The 21,684-nt window shown below is 35.7% G+C and overlaps 1 protein-coding gene across 6 annotated transcripts in view; it reads right to left on the bottom strand.

The window, feature by feature from the left end:
- LOC150076347 (phospholipase D1-like) overlaps positions 1-21,684 on the bottom strand; it is a 496,427-nt gene that overhangs the window by 111,732 nt on the left and 363,011 nt on the right. For all 6 annotated transcript variants that reach the window (XM_090387709.1, XM_090387710.1, XM_090387707.1 and 3 more), the window contains 2 exons: positions 15,749-15,859; positions 8,693-8,784 (listed from right to left, as the gene is read on the bottom strand). In XM_090387709.1, the coding sequence (XP_090243835.1) occupies positions 8,693-8,784; positions 15,749-15,859 (203 nt within the window). The remainder of the gene's footprint in view (positions 1-8,692; positions 8,785-15,748; positions 15,860-21,684) is intronic.

The raw sequence follows: 21,684 nt of genomic DNA, 5'->3' as shown, positions 1-21,684 counted from the left end.
TATAAAAAAGGAAAATAAATTGAATGTGGAAATTTGCAGATGATTTTTACTCCTTAGTGCATTAAGTAAAATCTATATGCATATCTTATAGAATATCAGAAGTATTGTTGAACATAATTATTAGTATTAGTAGTGGCAAATGATGCAAGAAAATAGCATCAGTCGAAAAAAAAAAAAAAATTCCCATTTTACCATCCATTCTCTATAATAGTTTTAGTTCTTTCTTGAATTTGTTCAACCTATCCACTTCCACAACAGCTGTAAACTTGTTCCAGCAATCAATCACTCATTGGCTGAAGGCAAACTTCTCATCTATTCTGCAACTATCCTTCCTCAATTTGAATTATATGCCTCCTTATATGCATAGTCTGAGAAATATAAGAATCCCATCAGTATTGGGTTTGCTCAAGCATTCAAAGCCTTAAACATCTCAATCAGATCACCTCACAGGTGCTTAGTCTCCAGAAGCTGAAATTTGCAAGGCCGAAGCCTTTCTTTATAAGAGCAACCCTTTGTTCCCTTTAATAAAACTCTTTGCCCTTCTCTGTAGCTGTTCCAGCAGCTCTATATCCTTCCTAAAACGAGGCCTCCAGACCTGAGAAGTCACGCTAGTCAACTGCATTCCATGTGTCTACAGCAATTGACAAAGATTAAGGCATATTCCCAACATGGACACTGGCTCTTGTCAACCTGTTTTTTACTGTTAGCACCCTATTAGAGAATTAAGAGAGTGATTTTCCTTTATCCCAGAAATTCATCTGTTGTTTTGCAGAAATAAGTCATCCACACTTTCACTAAATTTTACTTGTCTCTGGTAGGTAAGTGGTCCCTAAATCAGTTTTATTTTAGCTGCTGTGCAAGTAACCTTACAAAGTGTAAGGGAATATCCTTGAATGTAGTGGAAAAAGCGGAAGTGCTTAATAGTGTCGATCAGAGATTTAAAAAAAAACAAAATAAAATTGCTTTAAAATTTGGTATCCCTGCCAGTAGTGTGCCAACCATTCTGAAAAACCATAAATTTAAACATATACACCAACCGTTTATAACTGATTTAATAATAAAATAAAATAAAATGATACAAAAGACTGTAAAATATTTGCAAAAATTATGATTATTTACAAAAAACTAATTTACAACAAAAATAAAATAAAATAAAATAAGTAAATAAGTTAAAATGCATTAAAATATAAATTTAAAATTGATAAAAACACTATTAAAGCTTTCGGAGGTGTCTACTTCCTTCCTCAGCAATAATGAATATTTAAGCGACACATCCTTAAGTACCAGGTTCACGGCACACGTGGATGACCAGGCGCATACTCGGTATTCCTTTCACTTGTACTAGAACTGGAAGTGGTCTGGGGACGTGGAAAACTAAAACGTTTATCTCTGGCAAAAACCACCGCCTCAAAAAGGGGATGAAGCCTAACTCCCCTGTCTCTGTTCATGCTATTGTTGCCAGAGGATCCAATCCACAGACTTTCCAGCCACTTGCGGTCCCAGAATCTATGCGCCCGGTCATTCTGAAAAACCATGTTACTATTCTAAAACTGTTTGAGAACACGGACCCAGTCGGAAGTGTGCAAAATTATGTCTATATGAAGATGTAGACGAAGCAGTTTTTAAATGAGTGTAGTTGATTCGAGACTTAAGTATGCTGACATCAGGGCCTTTAATAAAAGAAAATGCTACAGAGACTCATCTTTTCTGGGGCATAAAACATTCTAAGTCAGTTCTAGTTGCCTGGACAAATTTAAAAAGCACCATGGCTTATTTGAAAAAGTTATTTCTGTAATCGAAGAAGACTGTACACATTGAGAAGAAACAGTTTTTAAAAAATTATGGAGGACTCAGAGCTCAAAGATATATTCAACATTGATGAAACGGATTTATTTTTTAAATGTTTGCCGAACAAGACACTGACTTTTAAAGGTGATAAATGTTTTGGTGGTAAAAATAGTAAGGAGAAAATTACAGTCTTGGTTGGTGCAAATATGGCTGGCAATGAGAACCTGAAGCATTTGGTAACAGGCAAAAGTAAACAACCCTGATGTTTTAAAGGAGTAAAGTCATTAGAGTTGGACTGCAACTACAACAAAAAAGCGTTGACAGCAAGTGAAATTTCTGAACAGTAGATTTTAAATTTCAATAGAAAGATGACAAAATAAAACAGAAAAATTGCATTGGTTGTTGATAACTGCCTTGGCCACCTTCAATTGGTAATTTTGAAACTTACAAAGAAAGTGTTTTCTTCACTTCAAATACCTCATCTAAATTGTAGCCAACACACCAAGGCATTACCAAGGATTTGAAAATGCAATACGGAAGGTGCATACTGGAAAAAATTATACTGAGAATATAAATCAACCAACCTGAAGATTCTGTTATAGATTTGCAGTTATGAATATCGGAGTTAGCGAAAGTGTGGAGTCAAGGTGTGACGGAAACAATGCTTAAGAATTGTTTCGCAAAAGCAGGTTTTGTTAAAATGCCAATTAACAGCAATTAGAGAGACGAACTACTACAAGATGTTGAGCAATCTTGGGAAGAACTTCAAGCGAGAGGTCTGGTCAGTGGAAAAACTGTTCTTGATAAATTTTTAGGAGTCGACAATGATATCACAGTAGCTGAATATCAGAGTGATTCCAACATTTTGGAGAGTATTCTAAGAACTGTTGGAGGCTTGAAGTGGTGGAACCCATATTTAGTCTCCAGAGCTAAGTTCCGGGCAACCCTTCCCCATCTCTTCCACATCATACAGTACGACTAATGACTTTTGAGGTTATGATGAACATCTTTAATCTTGACACTTCCTTTATTATCTCTGCCGTTTGTTTACCCCTGGCATGGTGCCGTGAAGGGTATTGTATGGTCGTGGTACCTGCGTGTACCAGTGAACTGTACAATAAAGATCTTATTTATCATGGAGAGATCCAATCTTCCTTACATTTCGAGGGTACAGCTCTAAAATTGTGTTCGCAGGCTGGCAGCTAGTTAGTACACCAGACCAAACCTATTGGTAACTCTTTAAGAGGCTTCCGGATCAGCTAGTGTATAATCTTGCTACCTCTATTCTGCCAGATAGTGATTGGAGGGAATCCGAGTAGTGTGTACGGGGGTGGAATTGATGAGGCAACGTTGTGTTACTGATCTGAGTATATTCTTACCATGTGTATGCCACATTCAAAAATTTCATTACTACATACAGCATGCTCCCCCACTTTTTCTTACTATTGAATACACCATGAATTGTCAAACTAATAGAGTAAGCTTATCTGCGAAAAGATATAAACCAACCAAACATTTCCCAGTTCATTTCACAAACATATGTGGTGTCAATTCTAATCTCAACAATGTCCATTTTCACTTGCAGTCTGCCAGACTCCATGTACTTTTTCTGACAGAATCTCAGTTATCGGTTGATTCAATTACTGCTCATCTCAGTTGCCCAAATTATTCGCTGTATGATACCTTTTGCCTCAAAGGTGATACTTGTGCATATGTCCGTTCTGATATTTCCTGTCAGAGACTTGTTAATTTGGAATCTTCTCTGGCTCAAAATCTCTCTATCTCATTGCGTCAAATTCATCTGTTGTCTCTACCGTTCTCCCAACCCCACTAATCACTTGGAGCTCTGACGTCCTCTCTTTGCAATTTGACTTTCACAGTCCAACTTTCCTTACAGTGAGATAATTTTCCTTAGTGATTTTAATGTTCACAACTTCAGCTGGCTTCCATTTTCTAGTTACACTGCCCCAGCTGGTCGAAATGCTGAGGTTTTTGCAATTACTAATGTTCTTGCTCAGAATGTTAATTTACCTACAAGAATACTGGGCAAACCTAACTATACATCCAACATGCCTGCTCTTTTTCTCACAAACAACCCTTCTAAGTACACGGTCAAAGTGAGTGGTCCTTTAGGCACCTCAGATCACAATTTGGTGATTGTCTCTTCTCCAATGGAGCCTTCATCTCATGGCTATTCCCAACCTTGTATTGTTTGGCATTACAAGAATGCAAAATGGGATGACCCGTGAGATTTCTTTTCTTTGGTTGGATTACTGTTTCAAAACTTCTGATGTCAACGTTTGCTCAGATCGTGTCAGTGAAATTCTTTTTGTAGGAATGGAATCCTTTATTCCACACTCCACTTTAAAATCTAGTCCTTTTATCTAAACCTCAGTTTTCCAATAAATGTGCTAAGGCTGTTCAAGAGAATAACATTGCATATCGTAATTGGCTTGTTTCCAATTCTTCAGTTTCATTTTCTGCATACACCAAAACTCACACCAATTGTCAATTGTAAAGCACTTATTAATCAGTCAAAACTAGATTTTGAACAGGCTAAGAGTAGAAAACTTGTTTCTGGTCCTAATGTAGCCAAGCATTCTGGTCTCTTGCCAAAGCTATTGGCCACAACTTTTGCCCATCTCTGCTCCCACCTCTGTCAAAACCAGGTGGTTCTGTTGTTACTTCAGCCAAGGATAAAGCTGACCTGCTAGCATCCCATTTTTCTTCCAACTCAGGTATTAATGATGTTGGTAAAACACCTCCCACTATTCCCAACACATATCCATTCAATGACTCCTGTGGCCTTCTGTCAAAAAGGATGTCAGAAGAATTTTGACGAATCTTGATGCTAAGGAAGCACCAGGTCCTGATGGTATTTCTCCACTTGTTCTCAGAACCTGTGTTCCTGAACTAACTCCTGCTCTTTGCCGCCTTTTTTTCACTTTCTTATTCCAATGGGGTTTTTCCTTCTGCTTGGACATTTGCTCATATCCAGCCAATTCCTAAAAAGGGTATTAAATCCCTCCCATTCAATTATTGTCCCATTGCAATTACTTCTACTCTTTCTAAAATAATGGAGAAATCAATTAACTGCCAACTTTTAAACTACCTAGAAACCTTCCATCTGATCAACAATCGCCAGTACCGATCAGTACCGATCCACTGGTGATATTCTGGCTTATGTTACCCATGACATCTCAAAGGCTTTCGATCGTGTTCAGCATAAAGGTCTTCTAAACAAGCTTCCATCTTATGGTTTGGCAACTGTTTTTTTGTAACTGGTTATTCAGTTCTCTCTCTCTCTCTCTCTCTCTCTCTCTCTCTCTCTCTCTCTCTGATCACTTACTGAGGGTGATGGTAGATGGCACATTGTCTTCTAACTTCTCCACTAATGCTGGACTGTGTGGTGTCCCCCACAGTCCAGTTCTTTCTCCCACTCTTTTCCTCTTGTATATTAATAACCTTCTTCCACTGACTGGAAATCCTATCCATAGTTTTGTCGATGATGGCACATTGCATTCCACTTTCCATTTTAAAACTTTGCCTTGCTCAATCAGCTTCAACTTCTCGAATATCCATTACCAATTCCTTAAATGCCGATCTCCAGGTAATTCTCAGTGGGGCAAAGACAACTTAGTTGATTTCAATCCTTCTTCTGCTCCTATGCTTATCTTTGGTGACACTCCGATTTCTTGGAAACATGATATTATCTCTTTTTTGGGATTACCCTGGCTTCTAATCTCTCTTGGCACAGCACATTACAAATATTGCTTCCTCTGCATCTAAAAAACTTGGTTTTCTCTTTTTCTCTCGGCGTTACTTTTCTTCCAAACAGCTGTTCACTCTGTACATATTGCAAATCCATCCTACCATGGGATATTGTTCCCACATCTGGGGCGGTGGCCCCAAAACCTCTCTCAGGCTTCTAGATTCCATTTAGAAGAGCGCAGTTAGGTTAATTAATGACTCATCTGTAACAGTCTCTCTACTGTCTCATAGACATACTGTTTCTTCTGAATGCCTTTTCTACAGGTACTTCCATGGGCACTATTCTTATGAATTGGCTTCTATAATTCCTGCTCTCTCTCTCTCTCTCTCTCAAAACAGTCTGAACACGTGCCACCACCAGCCAACATCCATTTACTGTTCAACTTCAAACTCACAGAATGAACTTTTCATCTTCCTCATTTATTCATTCAACTGCCATTTTCTGGAACAACCTTCCTTCATATGTATTTCCTGAAAATTACAATCTACAGAAGTTCAAGTATAATGTCAACAAATATCTTCTTTCGTCTTCTCAACCTCCAACCCAAGCACGGTACTAAGTACTATAGGTTCTAATACCTCTTGTGTTTGGGGTTTTCATAAAAAAAAAAAAAAAAAAAAAACTAGTGACAATATCAACTATGAGTTGGATGAAAATGAGGGCAGTATTAAACCTTCCAAACATGAAATGTTGGCAACATTTGAAACTTTGTGTTCAGGCCTTCAGTGTGACAAAAATATGACAGAAAATACATTTGAGTGTTTAAAAAATGCAAAAATTTCTAAATTGCAGAATACAACAAAAAACAAAAAGTATTTTATGAAATAATTCTTAAAAGTGTACTTTACATTAGCATTAGTTAAAGCAAGCTTATACAGCATTAGCAAAAAAAAAAAAAAAGAGTTCCCATTTCACCCACCCAGTCATTCCAAATGTTTTTCTAGTTCAGCCTTAAATTTATTTTAAGCTATCAACTTCCACAACAACAGATGCAAGTCTGCAACTGGCCAATCAACTACCTGCTGGGTAAAGGCAAACTTCCGCACATCTCTTCTACAACTGTCTTTCCTCAATTTGAATCTATGCCCCCTCAGGTTCTTGCTCTGAGCAAGTGGAAGTATCTCGTCACAACTGAGCCTGCTCAAACCATTTAAGGCCTTATACACCTCAATCAGATCACCTTGCATGTGCCTAGTCTCCAGATGCTGCAACTAGCAGAACATAAACCTTTCTTCATAAGCATACCCCTTTTCCCTCTCGGCAATCTTGTTGCCATTCTCTGTACTCATTCTAGAAACTCTACATCTTTCCTAAAATAAGGCTTCCAGACCTGTATATAGCACTCAAGGTGTGGCTTGACCATTGCCTTATACAAGAGGATAATCACCTCCTTTTTTTTGCTAGCAAAATTCCGATTTATCATTGACAAAACTCCATGACCTGCTCTGGCACACATCTGCACTGCTCAGAGAACTTCATATCTGACTGCACAATTATCCCCAGGTCTTTTTCATTCTCCACCTCCCTGAGTGTAGTACCACACAGTTGGTACATTTCTCTTGGATTACTGCTATCCATATGGAGTACTTTGCATTTGTCAATATTAAACTTCAGTTGCCACTTCTTAGCCCATCTGCCTAACTTTTCTACATCCTGTTGCAGTAGCATACTGTCTTTACTGTCGATAACAACGCTGCCAACCTTTGTATCATTTGCAAACTTGGACATTAAGCCTGATATACCTTCATCGATATTATTGATAAATACACAAAACAACACTGGGTCCAGCACTGAACTCTGGGGGACTCTGCTAATAACATTAGTCCACGAAGAGCAGTGTCCATTTATTACCACTCTCTGCTGTCTCCCATTCAACCATCCCTCTATCCATTGCAACTTGCCCTTAATGCCATACCGCTCCAATTTGTAATTTGTACTGCAGTATCAAAAGCTCTCCTGAAATCCAAGTATATGATATCAAATTTATTTTTTTGATATCAGTTCCAGTTCTGATACCATATCTGATTGCAGTTCCTTTGTGACCACATTGTAGTATCCAATCAAATTGGTCAGATAAGACTTTCCCTTAATCATGTACGCAGTCATTTCTTAATATGTATTTATTAATAAATTAATTGTTTTAAAATGTTAGAAAATTTTTATTCACTCTCGCTTATTACCGATTTATTTTCTATTTTTTTCTGTAATTCTGAATTACAGTATTTTTCATTGTTGAAAAGGTCATATTTCTTTATACCGAATTTTTTCAAGCACATGATCAATTTTATTACATAGAGGTTAGACTGTATATATATTTTTAATGATAAATCTGGAATAGAGGATTCTTAACACTTAACAGATTCTTCAGAGAAGGATCTGTTAAGTATCTGTTAACTTTGACTAGTGTATATTAATAGAGTCGGCATTTATACAGCATTTTAAGTTAGAATGCAATATTTTGACATATTTCTAAGCCATTAAATTATTGTAGATGGACCAAATCTCCAAAGTAGTTGCAGTAGAGTTTTAGGGGTATCAGTGACTAAGGCTATATTGCTCCATATATACTGTCTGTAAATTGTTAGTTCTGTGGTTGATTTTCTGTTTGCTGGACAAAAAACCCAAATATTTTTCAGTTAGAAAAACCATGCTATGCTTGCCTGATACTGCCTAACTCAGCAATGTTGTGATCAAGCCCATAAAAATTCCTCACATCATCAATGGGACTCCAACTCAGGTCTTTTCTACTGGGCGTGGGGAGGATGACGATTCTACTAACTGTGCTACCCATGAGGCCAGAATACCCAAAACTAACAGAACTAAATTACACTGGTTAATATCAAGATAAACATTTAACAAATTTATTATATTTATAAGAAATTTTGTAATTTCAGTAAATAATTTAATTATTAACTAATATCAATTACCTAGTCAGTAAAAGAAGAGAAATTTGAGCACATTTTCTTAAAAAAAAAAAATAAAAAAAATAAAAAAACCTTTTATTTTGCATTTTCTTTGACTAGTGTATTATTTGCATTGTTTTAGTGAGTTAAAAGAAAGAATGCCTCAATTGATATAACTATATAATCTTAAAAACCTACATATTATATATATATATATATATATATATACCTGTGTGCAGCAATTATGCGTCTGAAGAGGGCTTCTCCAATTTCATTAAAGACATTTTTGTTACCTTCGTTTAGAGTAATGAAGAACTGATTCTGAAGAGAGAGAGAGAGAGAGAGAGAGAAAGAAAGAAAAAAATGAAGCCAAGTTGCAAAATGTTTCAAATTTCACTTTAAGGGCAGTATAAGTTATTAGTTAAAAATTTATGCATCTTATAATTTACTAATTACAATCAAAAGAGCATTGATGCCCAATAAGTCGTATTATTATAATCTTAAATTATAAGAGGAAACCTCATACATTTTTAGTAGGACTGTAATTCTCTCAACACTCAATTGCAGATGAATGTATTATTATATGACCCCACCCCTACATATTGTCTTAAATAAATCAAATTAAAATAACTACTAATTAAAGTCATGATGCATTCAATTCTCATATCACACCAAGCGCATCGAGAACAGCCACGGAAAGTAGGCGGCCACCAACCTCCAAAAAACCCAACCAATATTGCATGCTACCATGAGAACTGAAAAACAATTGTCACAAAAAAATCTTAAAACCACGAAACAAATAAATATTCATCAATTCACAAACAATTTAAACTTTAAAACCGTTCACAACTTCTTTTAAGTGACCAACTTATTTGGATTGTTACAGTGTCACAAGAAGTACAAAAGCCATTCACAAATGATATCACTGCTATCCATATGGGGGGGATATCATAAATGTTTAATATAAAATTATCAAAACCCGACACAGGATTATTTATATAGACCAATGTATGAATTACTGTTCATACATGCGTGTTAGAGTCCACAAGTCTGAAATATTATAATGTCTGTGTATATTAATAGAGTTGGCATTTAATCTAATTTCTAATATTTCAGCAATTAATAATTTAAAATATTCCTTCTGTGTATTAAGGACTTTTAATTCATTAAAAAGGAACACATGCCCATCAGTGATCACATGAAACACAAGCTCAGAGACACCTGTCCTACCTGCCCTAACCGATGACGTATGCTGCTGTATCCTTATGGAAAGTAAATTTTGGGTCAAGCCAATATAAGCAGAATTGCACCCACCACAAGGAATATTGTAAACAATGTTATGAGCTTCCATGGTAGGAACTACACCAATCGCCCTATGTTTCAAGACTGCATGGAGTTTACTCATGGGTTATGCACCAATCTTAAATTCAGTGTTCTTTAAAATGTTAATGAATTGTCTATACCAGTGGTGTCCAACATGCAGGCTGGATCCAGCCCGCATGAAAAGAACTAAAACAGCATCGATCACCACTGCGTGTACAGGCATGGAAGCGTTCAGCACGACTGTATCGCACATGTGGTTCAGTGCAGTCATATGTATGCTAAATACAACTATGTATTTTGATATAGCTTGTTCATTGCATTGAATTATTAATTTGTATTGAATTAAAAAAAAAAATCATTCTTAAAAATGTTCCAAAAGGGGAAAATCAATTTGGAGTGTCATATTTTTGATCCAAGGTGGATTGAAGACTATTTCTTCATTGATTACCACGAAAAAGCATGTGTTTGGAGATTGTGTGAGTTTTTAAAGAACATAATTTAAAATGACACTGATTCCAATCATAAATCTTATAATCAACATAAAGGAGTGCTGCAAAAAGAAGTGTTCAAAGTTACAACACAAATTAAGAAAACAACAAAACATACTGAAAATGTATCAGTCAAGAAATTTATCTGCTGCAGTTATCAAGATTTTCTAGATCTTGTTGCACATTTGATCGCTTTTCAAAGTAAACCATTCAATGAGGGTGAATTTGTTAAGTGTTGTTTGTTAAAAGTTGTGGAAGAAATTTGTCTGGAGAAATGAACAATGATACAACACATTACGTTGTCTCAACAAACTATTATGCGAAGAGTAGATGATATTGGAAAGAATTTGTTCGAACTTTTGGAAACATAAAACAAACGAAATATTTTAGTTGTTTGTTTGTTTGTTATTTGGTTTTTTAAGGAGCATTAGCAACTAAGGCCATATTGCTCCGGGATATGCGGTGGTCATTCCCTGACCTTTCCACATCATCCGTATTTGGTGGTGACGGGCTCGAACCCCGGTCTAATCAAGAAGCGTGTGCTACGCACTGCTGCTCCTTCCCACCTGGCTACGGAGGCGCCTAAATATTTTAGTGTGGCACTGGATGACAATACTGATGTAAATGACATCAGTATTGTCATCCAGTAATCAGTAATATGTGGAATTAATGATAATTTTGTACCAGTTGAAGATTTAGCTGATCTACAGCATATGCACAGAACAACTACAGGTGAAAATTTTTGCCAATCTATCGAAAAGTTAGGATTAAATATTAAAAACCTGGTAGGAGTCACAACCGACAGTGCAAAAAACATGATTGGTAAAAACACTGGGCTTAGGGGTAGAATAACAAGAAAATGATAGATATCAGAGCTGAAACTCAGATTGGAATTCACTGCATTGTGCATCAAGAAGCTCTTTATGGGAAAGTATTGGATCTCCAACACGTTATGAATGTGGTTATTTCAACTGTAAATTTTACAAGATCAAATGGCCTTAATGTGGCTGTTAAAACATCACCGAATGTTTCAACACAGAAAAAGGGAAAAACAATAAAAACTATCAAATATGGAGTGGCTGTTTGATCTTGCAATTCATACATACATTTCTAGTCATTTAAATGCCCTTAATTTAAAACTACAAGGGAAAGAAAATTGGTCTGATTTGTTTGGTGACATCAAATCATTTCAGAATAAGTTATTATTTAAATCTCAGTTGAGCAAGACAATTCAGTTCACTTTTCACTTTGAATGTTGTACTGAGCTAAAGGAGACACACATTTCCAAAGAATCGTTGCCTTTCTTTATTACAATTACTTTTTGACAAGTTTGAAAGTAAATTTTCTGATATAAAATCCCATTAAAAAACATAAGCTTTTGTTTGAGAATCCATTTACTTCTATGGCCGAAAACTACAATCCCAGATTGCAACTCGAAATTATTGATCTTCAAGCCAAAATATGATTCAAAAATAAGTATATAGCCTGCAAAAATAAACTATTTGAATTCAACAAGGCTTTCTGATCTGAAGATTTTCTGCTAACAAAAGAAAATGCCATAAAAATGGCTACTTTGTTCGGATCAACGTATGTTTGCAAGCAGAATTTTTTCACTCGTAAAATCAAATAAATAATTAAAAAGAAACAGAATATCAGATGAGCATTTTTTTTTTTTTTAATGAAAACCCCAAACACGAGAGGACCTATAGTACTTAGTACCGTGCTTGGGTTGGAGGTTGAGAAGACGAAAGAAGATATTTGTTGACATTATACTTGAACTTCTGTAGATTGTAATTTTCAGGAAATGCATATGAAGGAAGGTTGTTCCAGAAAATGGCAGTTGAATGAATAAATGAGGAAGATGAAAAGTTGAACAGTAAATGGATTTTGGCTGGTGGTGGCATGTGTTCAGACTGTTTTGAGAGAGAGAGAGAGAGAGAGAGAGAGAGAGAGAGAGAGAGAGAGAGAGAGAGAGAGAGAGAGAGAGCAGGAATTATAGAAGCCAATTCATAAGAATAGTGCCCATGGAAGTACCTGTAGAAGTACCTGTTGATCTCCCTTTATGAAATGGAAATACATTTGCACATCTCCAATTCACAGGGACCTTCCCTGGAGCTAAGGGTGCTCACATAATCATGGCTAAAGGTTTATCTTTTTTGCTACCTCTTTTAAAATAATTATACAGATTCCAATCCAACCGGGTGTTTTTTTACATTTAGTTTCAGACATGGGGATTCAGGCTGACAAAGGCCAATTATCAGACAAACAAGGAGCTTTTCATCTATGTGAATAAAAAGAAAAAAAAAAAAAAAAATTAGAAGCAACCTAACTGTGACTTAAGCCTAGGCTTCAGCAGTTATGCATGCTAGTTTAAAACCTATGCAGTGAGTGATAGTTGGAAGAAAGATATAATAAAATTGGGTGTAACTTACAGAAAAGAAAATTGTGAGGATTATAATGACAGCTGCTGTGTGCAAATGGAATGGGCAGGTAAGTGTGAGTGTCTTATATTGGGTAAGCTTGGCAATCAAACACTCAATCAGGTTACCTTAGAGGTAACCTGATTGAGTGTTTTTTCCCTCTGAAAGGATTTAGTAAAATGAATAAAGGGGGAATTGTCACTGTTATTAGCATTAGTAGAGGCATATGATGCAAGAAAGCAAGCTTTCTTGCATCATATGCCGCATCACCCAAAATACATCATATACAGCATCACCCAAAAAAAAAAAAAAAAAAAAAACCCTTCCCATTTCACCCGTCCATTCACTCCAAATTGTTTGTCTAGTTCTGCCCTGAAATTATTTCCTGTCAACTTCCACAACAGATGGTTGTTCCAGCAATCAACCACTTGCTGGCTAAATGCAAATTTCTGCACATCTATTCTACAACTGTATTTCCTCAATTTTTATTTATGTCCCTTCAAGCAATTAATCTGGGCAAGAGGAAGAATCCCATCAGCATTGAGCTTGCTCAAACCTTTCCAAGGCCTTATACACCTCAATCAGATCACCTCACAGGTGCCTAGTCTCCAGATGCTGCAATTTGCAGAAATTAAGCCTCTCTTTGTAACAGCAATCCTTTGCTCCTCTCACCAATCCCACTGCCCTACTCTGTACTCATTCCAGCAGCTCTACATCCTTCCTAAAATGAGGCCTCCAGTCCTGTATACAGTACTCAAAGTGTGGCCTCACCATTGCTTTATATAAGGAGATAATCATCTCCTTATCCCTGCTAAAATAATTCCTGTATATCATTGACAAGACACCATGAGCTACTCTTGCAGACTGTCTGCACTGCTCAGAAAACTTCATATCCACTACACAATTATCCCCAGGTCTTTTTCATTCTCCACTATATTGAGTGTAGTACCACACAGTTGATATGTCACTCTAGGGTTATTGCTACCCACATGCCATGCTTTACATTTGTCAACATTAGACTTCAATTGCCACCTCTCAGCCTACATGCTTAATTTCTCTAGTTCCTGTTGCAGTAGCATACTGTCAACAGTGTCATTAACAATCCTGCCAACCTTCATATCATCTGCAAACTTGGACATTGAGCCTGATATACGTTCATCAATATCATTAATAAATGCAGAAAACAACAGTGGACCCAAAACTGAACTCTGGGGTACTTCACTAATAACATTAGTGCACACGATAGCAATGTCTATTTATTACCACTCTCTGTCTTCTCCCGCTCAACCAGCCCTTTATCCATAGCAGCAATTTGTCCTTAATGCTATACTGCTCCAATTTGTACAGCAGTCTTCCATGTGCAACAGTATATGATATCAAAATTATTTTTTGCATCCAGTTCCTTTGTGACCACATCATAGTATCCAATCAATTTGGTCAGACTAGACTTCACGTTAACAAACCCATGCTGTATCTTAACTATAACTGCAGTCTTGTCTATAGATGAACCTGCAGTGCTTCTTTAATCAGTGAGAATTACAGAATTCTGGGGTATAAATTCAAAGTTTCTCTTAGCCAGCGAGTCGTTGATTGCTGGAACAGGTTGCCTTCACAGGTATTTGAGGCCGACAGTTTGAATAATTCGAAGGTCAACTGGCCAGCAAGTTATAAATTACTGGAATAAGTTACCTACATGGATGATAGAAGCTGACAGTTTGGGGAAATTCGAAGGTCAGCTGGATAGTTGCCTACAGGAGAAGTGAAATGCATAAGTTGTTTATTTCCTTTTCTCTTATTATTATTGTTTTTTATTTTTATTTATTTATTTTATATTTTTGGCTGGTGCAGAATAAGCATTAGGCTTCCTTGCACCTTATGGCCATTACTAATAGTCTCTGGCTAAGGCAAATTTGTACCCATCTCCTGCAGTGATACTTTTTCAATTTAAGTTTGTCTCTTTGGTGTGTTGTCCAAGAATGAATAAAAATATCATAGTCTAAGTTTACAAAATCCATTTAAAGTCTGAATCATTTCAATGCCTAGCTTCCAAAAAATACATTTTGCAGAACCAAAGTTTTTTGTGGTAAGTGTACTCCTTTTGTGTTCTTCACTAATTGTTCCTAGAGTTCCATATTTTTCTTAAAATGAGGCTGCCAGAAGAGGAGAATTACATTCTATGATCTTCGGTCAAGGGCCTTGGCAAAAACTTTGCTCATACCCAATGCATCTCTAAACCTCTTGTTAAAATTATATGAATGAGCCAATGGTTATTCCTATCTCTTCTGCCAATTCTCTGATAGTTATTAAATGAATGATTTTCATGGTCAACTTCTTTTACTCACACAAAAGTTTAATTTTTGATATACCAATTGTTCATTTACAATTGGTATATCAAACAGCAACAAAACAAAAACATACAATTACAATAAACATTACACCATAATACTTGATGCATGCTACATGGAACAAACTCCTTACTTAACTTGTTTATCCTATAGGTTACCAGCCATCTCATATGCATCTAACTGCACATTAACGGTGGCATTTCACAAGGTCATTCTGGATACATTTTTAACAAGAAGTGTACATCACACTCAATTGATAAACAGGTAGACTCTGGTTATATTTTTGCTGGTGGTATTAAAATAAAAGGAGGGGAAACAAAGGATTTAATTTAGTCACTTAAAGAACTAATAAAAGATGAACAGTGAAATGTGAAAGAGACAGTACGTGCTCTCTCTTTTAAGGGTCACATGTTGGGAAAGTTAAAACAAAGAAAAACAGGGGAAAAAATAATGATAAAATAATATATTATTATTACTGACCTTTGCACCACTCAGAGGTATTCCACATGAATAGTGAACATGCGTGGGATGCTCTATAGATCAATTAATCTAGCCTTCAGGAAAACTAAAGTGTAGTAATCATTTATAGCACATGTGACCTATCAAAACTTAATTATGCAACCATCTATTTTATGCCATTTACGAAATGACAAGAAAAACAAAAACAAAAAATAAATTATTATTATAGCAGCGTATTTCTATATATTACCTCAATATACACATAATGTTTGGCACTCTGAATTGCATCTATATAGGCACTATGAATAGACTGTTCAATAATATTAATTCCACCAGACCACCTGCAGAGACTACGAAGCACCTACACAATGAAGAAAAAGTTGTCGATTTGATTGAATAATTCTAGAGAAATTATCATTCTCAAAATATATAAGCAAATAAAATATACAGATGATATAAAATAATAGAAATACTACCTAAAAGTCAATCAATACATTATTGGGTTATATGTTATTGTTATTTGGAGCATTAGCAACTAAGGCCATATTGCTCGGGGGATATGCGGTGGTTATTCCTTGACCTTTCTGTATTTAGTGGACACATTATTGGGTCGTCACCTTTGATCCTGTGAGGCTGACATCACCACTGAGACTGTGTGCAGCCAGGACAATATGACATTGAATTCACAAATCTCTAGAACCATCCTACAAGAATCTGGTACTGTTTGTCCACAAGGAAAGTCAATCTTTAAACCACTGCTCTGACTATACGGGATCTGTGAGGCAGTATAGCAAAGCAGCAGTAAGGCACTGGTCCAGGGACAGAAGTGCTGCAGTAATGGGAGATGGGGGGGGGGCAGACAACTGCACAGTCAGTGAGGCTGCTGTCTACTGGGATGAGGGAATCTGGGTCATACTAGGTGAATGTGCTCCATATCATTGTAGAGTCAATTGTCAGAACTGATGATTGTTGGACAAAAACTAGAAAAAGAACAGTAACTTTGGCTATCACTACTCACCTGTTTGCTGTGGAGTGAACCAGTCACACGTCTGTCACTGTTCATAGTCCATGATCCCAGCATCAATGCACGTGCAGACAGGTAACAACTGTTATGAGCAATTTGTGCACAGCAAACTAGCCAGAGTTTTCAGTTTTTTGCAACACCCTTCTGACTTTTTGAGGTTGACTGATTGATTTAAGAATTCTTGGCAAGAAAATGCAGCTAAAATGTGCCTGTAATATTTTATACGATGGTTTTGCTCTAATTCATATTTTGCTGCTAATAGTTTTCAAGAGTCACAGAGTGACTATAGCTTGCTTCAAAGATATTTGGTTTCATATTTGATTATAGTAATTCATTTTCTTGAGGAACTGAAAAACATCTGCTGTATTTTTTCTATCTTCCAGTATGGCTTTGAGAGTGAGGAAGTGAAGTTTAACTCTTTGAAGCAGTTACGGTGCTCATGTGCAAAAGCTGGACAAGTAATCAGTACATGTTCTACTGTTTGTTGTGTGTGACAGAGAGGACATGAGGGTGGGATCCTCTCCCTGCAAAAGATAAGAGTGGCTGAAATGCATGTGTCCTATTCTTAACCTTGCAAGTATCACTTTGTGTCTATTTTTCTGTATGCTGGATTTCCATAGTTGGAGTAATCTTTTAATCTGATGCAATTTGTTAGTGGTTAGTTCTTGCCATTGCTGTTGTTCATCACAGTGGGATACATCATCCCACTGTGATGAATAACTTGTTTGTGGTCTGAAAAAGGGATATATCCTGATGCAGAAATGCTGTTGGCTTCTTTAGCAGCTCTGTCTGCTTGCTCGCTACCATGTATTCCGACATGACTTGGGATCCAGCAAAATCTAATGTTACGATGTTGTTCAAGGAGTTTTGATATTCTGTACTGAATTTGCTGTTGTAGTGGATGTTTGTTAGAATTTGATATTTTGTATCGCCATCATGGAACTGCACGAGTCAGTGAAAATGATGCTGTTTGGGAAATTTGAATGGTCGATTTGGTTTAGTGCTAACATAATGGCTTGCAGTTCTGCAGTATAAATGCTGCAGTCTTTTGGGAGTTTTTGGGCCAATGTGATGTCAGAAAAGTAAACTGCTGCTCTCACATGAGAATTAGTTTTGGATCCATCTGTATATAGAAAGCAATGATCTGAAAATTGTGCCTTATAAGCAGCATGCAGCTGTTGATGGTTTATATGAGAAAGAGTTTTTGCTTCAAAGGTAGAAGACTTTTTGAGGAGCAATGTTGCTCACAACCAATATGGAATTCTGCATGCACATGACCTATCATTGCTTGTCTGTTGTGCTTCACAATCAGAATAATGATTGGCTATCTGTTGCTGAGTATGCACTGTTGGCTGTTATTACATTGTAATGCTGACCTTATCTGTGAGACAACTTCTCCTAACATGTTAATGAGTTCAACTATCACTGCCTGCTAAGCAGGCTCAAAAACTACTCATTAATGAGTGAATATGTTTGCATGCCCATGCAAATACATAATACAATACAGCCTCCTTTTGTATCTGTGCCCAGAAGACTTCAGGGAAGCAATTTAGGCCACAATATATCTTGGTCGTTAGTTGTATGGCTCTGTTACCCAAGTGTTTCCATTATTCTGTACACTGGCTCCAAAATATGGTTTGTAACCACAAGTTAAAGCAAAAAAATGGCAACCCTTCCATGAGGATCCCACAATTGCTGAAAATCTATGGGCCTTTGAGAGACTGACAATGATAACCAAATGTATATAAAAAAAAAAAAAAAAAAAATCAAATCACATTCTCATGAATATTCCCCAAATTAATGTGCACTGCTCAAAGGCTGATGTCACTGAATTCGGACACATGATCACAAACAAAAAAGACTTATGTTCTTGTGTTGCAAGGATGTATTAGAACATCCTTGCAACATAAGAATATGGTAGTCCAAATAAAGTACTATGTATGCCTTTCATATCAACTACTTTTGTATCCTGTTCTGTGAGTTGGTCAAATTTGCCTAATTTTTTGGATCTAACTTTTGTTATGTCTCTAACTAATATAAGGATAACTAACTTTTTATTCGTATAACAACTCTATTTTTAGAAATATGAAATTTGAATATGCCAGAGAATACATTGCTTAGATGTATGCTATGGCACATTCCTGTGATTCAATCTATCATTTAGTCCATATAGGTATAGTGACACTGTGTCATAAACATATCCTCCATAACTTCTCTTTAACACGTACCAGTTTCTACCACAAGACATAACAATACTTGTAAAAACGTCAGTCTCTTTTGAAAAGAGTTCAGTACTACAGTAGAGTTCCCGATTATCTGAGGTAATGTGTACTGAGGGAACCTTGGATAATACGGAAAGTTTGGTAAATTATTATTAAATAAACTGGATTTGAATACATTAACGTGATGATGTACACTATTTTTTCAGGTTAGACCTACTTAATGAACATAATGACTTTTGAATTATACAATAAAAAACAATTTTATTTACAAATGTCTGTTTTATAATAAAAATTTTTAAAAAATAGTACTTAGATAGTATGAATCAGAGTTGTACTACTCAATATGTTCTACGTTGATAATAATATTAGTAAAATAATAAGAGGAGATTACCTCAATATAGTGCGTAGAACACTTCTGTATGATACCCTCCAGAAATTTAAAACGGAAAAACCGAAAAAAATCGACAACTTACCGGTAACATTAGAGTAAAATATAAATAATTAAATAAACAATTTAACACAAATCAAATCAATTTAAAACAATTAAAAATCAAATTAACGCAATTAAAAGAATCTAACGAAAATATTCAAAACAATTTTCCTTCCTGAAGCTGACAATGCTTTTCGACCGTATGTCGTGATCACAGGAATGAAAATTACCGAATCGGGCTCAGTGATTTGTCCTGAATATTGTATCTTGTAACTTATACTATTGCATGTAATGGGGGAATTACAGTGTTTTAATTGTGGTAAATAGATAGCTTGAAAGTTCAAATCACGTAAGTTGACATTAATAGATAATTTTATTATCTATTATAATTAATTTATGCATTTATAAGGCATAAGGGTATAAGTGTAAACGATATGTAATACATATAACAAACTTGCTATCGTAATATATATACTATATATATATATATATATATATATATACACACACACACACACACACACACACACACACACACACACACACATATTACCAAGGTTTATTACCAATTTTTTGGTAATAAACCTTAATTATTAAAAATCGAAATATTCTTCCGATTTTATGTTCCAAACAAAATAAAAATAAATGTATCCACAGGTTAGCAAAATAAAAATATACTTACGTACATATCTTAATTAATATACATATTAATTAAACATAACACTTTGTAATATGATTATAATTTAAAATAGTCACTTATTTTAGATTGCTTTAAATTATCACTACAGAGTCTATTTATAGATTTTTCAATATTGTATAACAGTCTATATTCACGATCACTTGCACCAGTTTCTTCCAATGCTCTCCTAAGAACGGCTATAGCTTCATGAGTTTGCCATTTTGTAACTGGAATTCGTTCAGGTTCATCTTTATTTTCCTCTTCCTCAGCGAAATTATTAGTAACAGACTGGGAAATTTCTTCATGTTAAAACTGCAGTAACTTGTAGATCATCATCTATGTCCACCCAATCATTAAACTCCTGTTCACCCACATCTTTAGGCTTTTCAACATGATTAGTAGTGTGACTTATTTGCCAATCATGAATAATTAATCCACATTTCTTGAAATAGTTGCAAGTTTCGGAAACTTCATTCCAGGCATTCATTGTCATATGAAGTGCATCTGGTACAGTTATCTGCTTTGTGATATCGGATGATGTTCCCAAACCTTCATCTATAGACTGGATGATTCTTTGCCTCATATCTGATCTATAAAAGGTCTTAAAGGTTTTTATTATTCCCTGGTCGAGAGGTTGAATCAGTGATGTGGTATTTGAAGGTAGAAAAAATAATTCAATGTTTTTGAAAGTCAACTTTGGATGAGCTGGGCAGTTGTCCAAAACCAATGCAATTTTTTTTTTTTTTTTTGTTTTTCTTATCCAATTTCAAATTCCATTTACAAGATAATCTTCAAATAAAGAAGCTGTCATCCAAGCATTGGTATTATTGGCATATTCAACAGGCAGCTGTTTTAACTCCTTTAAAACATTTAGGTGATTTACTTTTGCCGATAACTAACAGCGTCATCTTGATTGTTCCAGTCATGTTGCATGTTAAAAGAACTGTAATCCTGTCCTTGATCTTCTTTCCTGCAGATGCAGAGGAATTTTTTAAAATCTTGCAGTGGTCTGGGGTAGCCCTGTAGTACAACTGTTTCATCTGTATTAAAAATGTCTTCAGGATTATAAGTGCTTAACACAGTTTGCCAAGAGGTTTTCAACCAGGTGTCAGCTGCAGAACTATCTGAATCCTGTTTTTCTCCATGAAGATTTTGTAACCAATATATCATGCCTCTCCTTCCATCTTGTCAGCCATCCGTCAGTCGCCTTAAACCCTTCATGTAGTTTTTCAGCAAAATCTTTAGCTTTTTGAAGAAGAAGAATGCTACGATTGATTGAATTGTATGAGCTGGCATTAAATGATCTGGCCTGTTTGAACCAAACAAACAGAGCTTCATCTACTGTTTGGCATTTTCCTTCCCGCTTCCTTTTTCTGGTTTCACTAATCACATTAGTGTTTAATGTGTGACATGATTTTTAACAATTTTGATAAAGATGACTGAGGCACTCTCAATTTTACTGCCGCTTCCTTTTGAGACATATTGCCTAAGTTTAATTTATCGTATGTTTCTATAATTTGTAACTTATATTTTAAACTCAAATTCACTCTCTTTCCGTTCACTGACATTTTTTTTTGGTAGTAAAATTCAAAACACAGTAAAAAAGATAAGCGTCAATCAATAAAAAGCACATGGCACACACAAATTGGAACTAACATGACGCACGCAAGTAAGACAAAGTTTAGATATAGAAATGAAGAGCAGATTTCAGCAAAGAGGAAACACATTTCACTATAATAATGTGAAAACACAGAATCCCAGCTATCGGTATTATCGCAAATGAATAAGATCGAACCGGAAACTGCAAATTGTTTTATGGTTGTGACCTCCA

The sequence above is a fragment of the Mastigoproctus giganteus genome, chromosome 13 (assembly GCF_048544385.1).
Source record: "Mastigoproctus giganteus isolate SK-2022 chromosome 13, ASM4854438v1, whole genome shotgun sequence".
Taxonomy (NCBI): domain Eukaryota; kingdom Metazoa; phylum Arthropoda; class Arachnida; order Uropygi; family Thelyphonidae; genus Mastigoproctus; species Mastigoproctus giganteus.
This window is presented reverse-complemented; position numbering and strand designations above follow the sequence as displayed.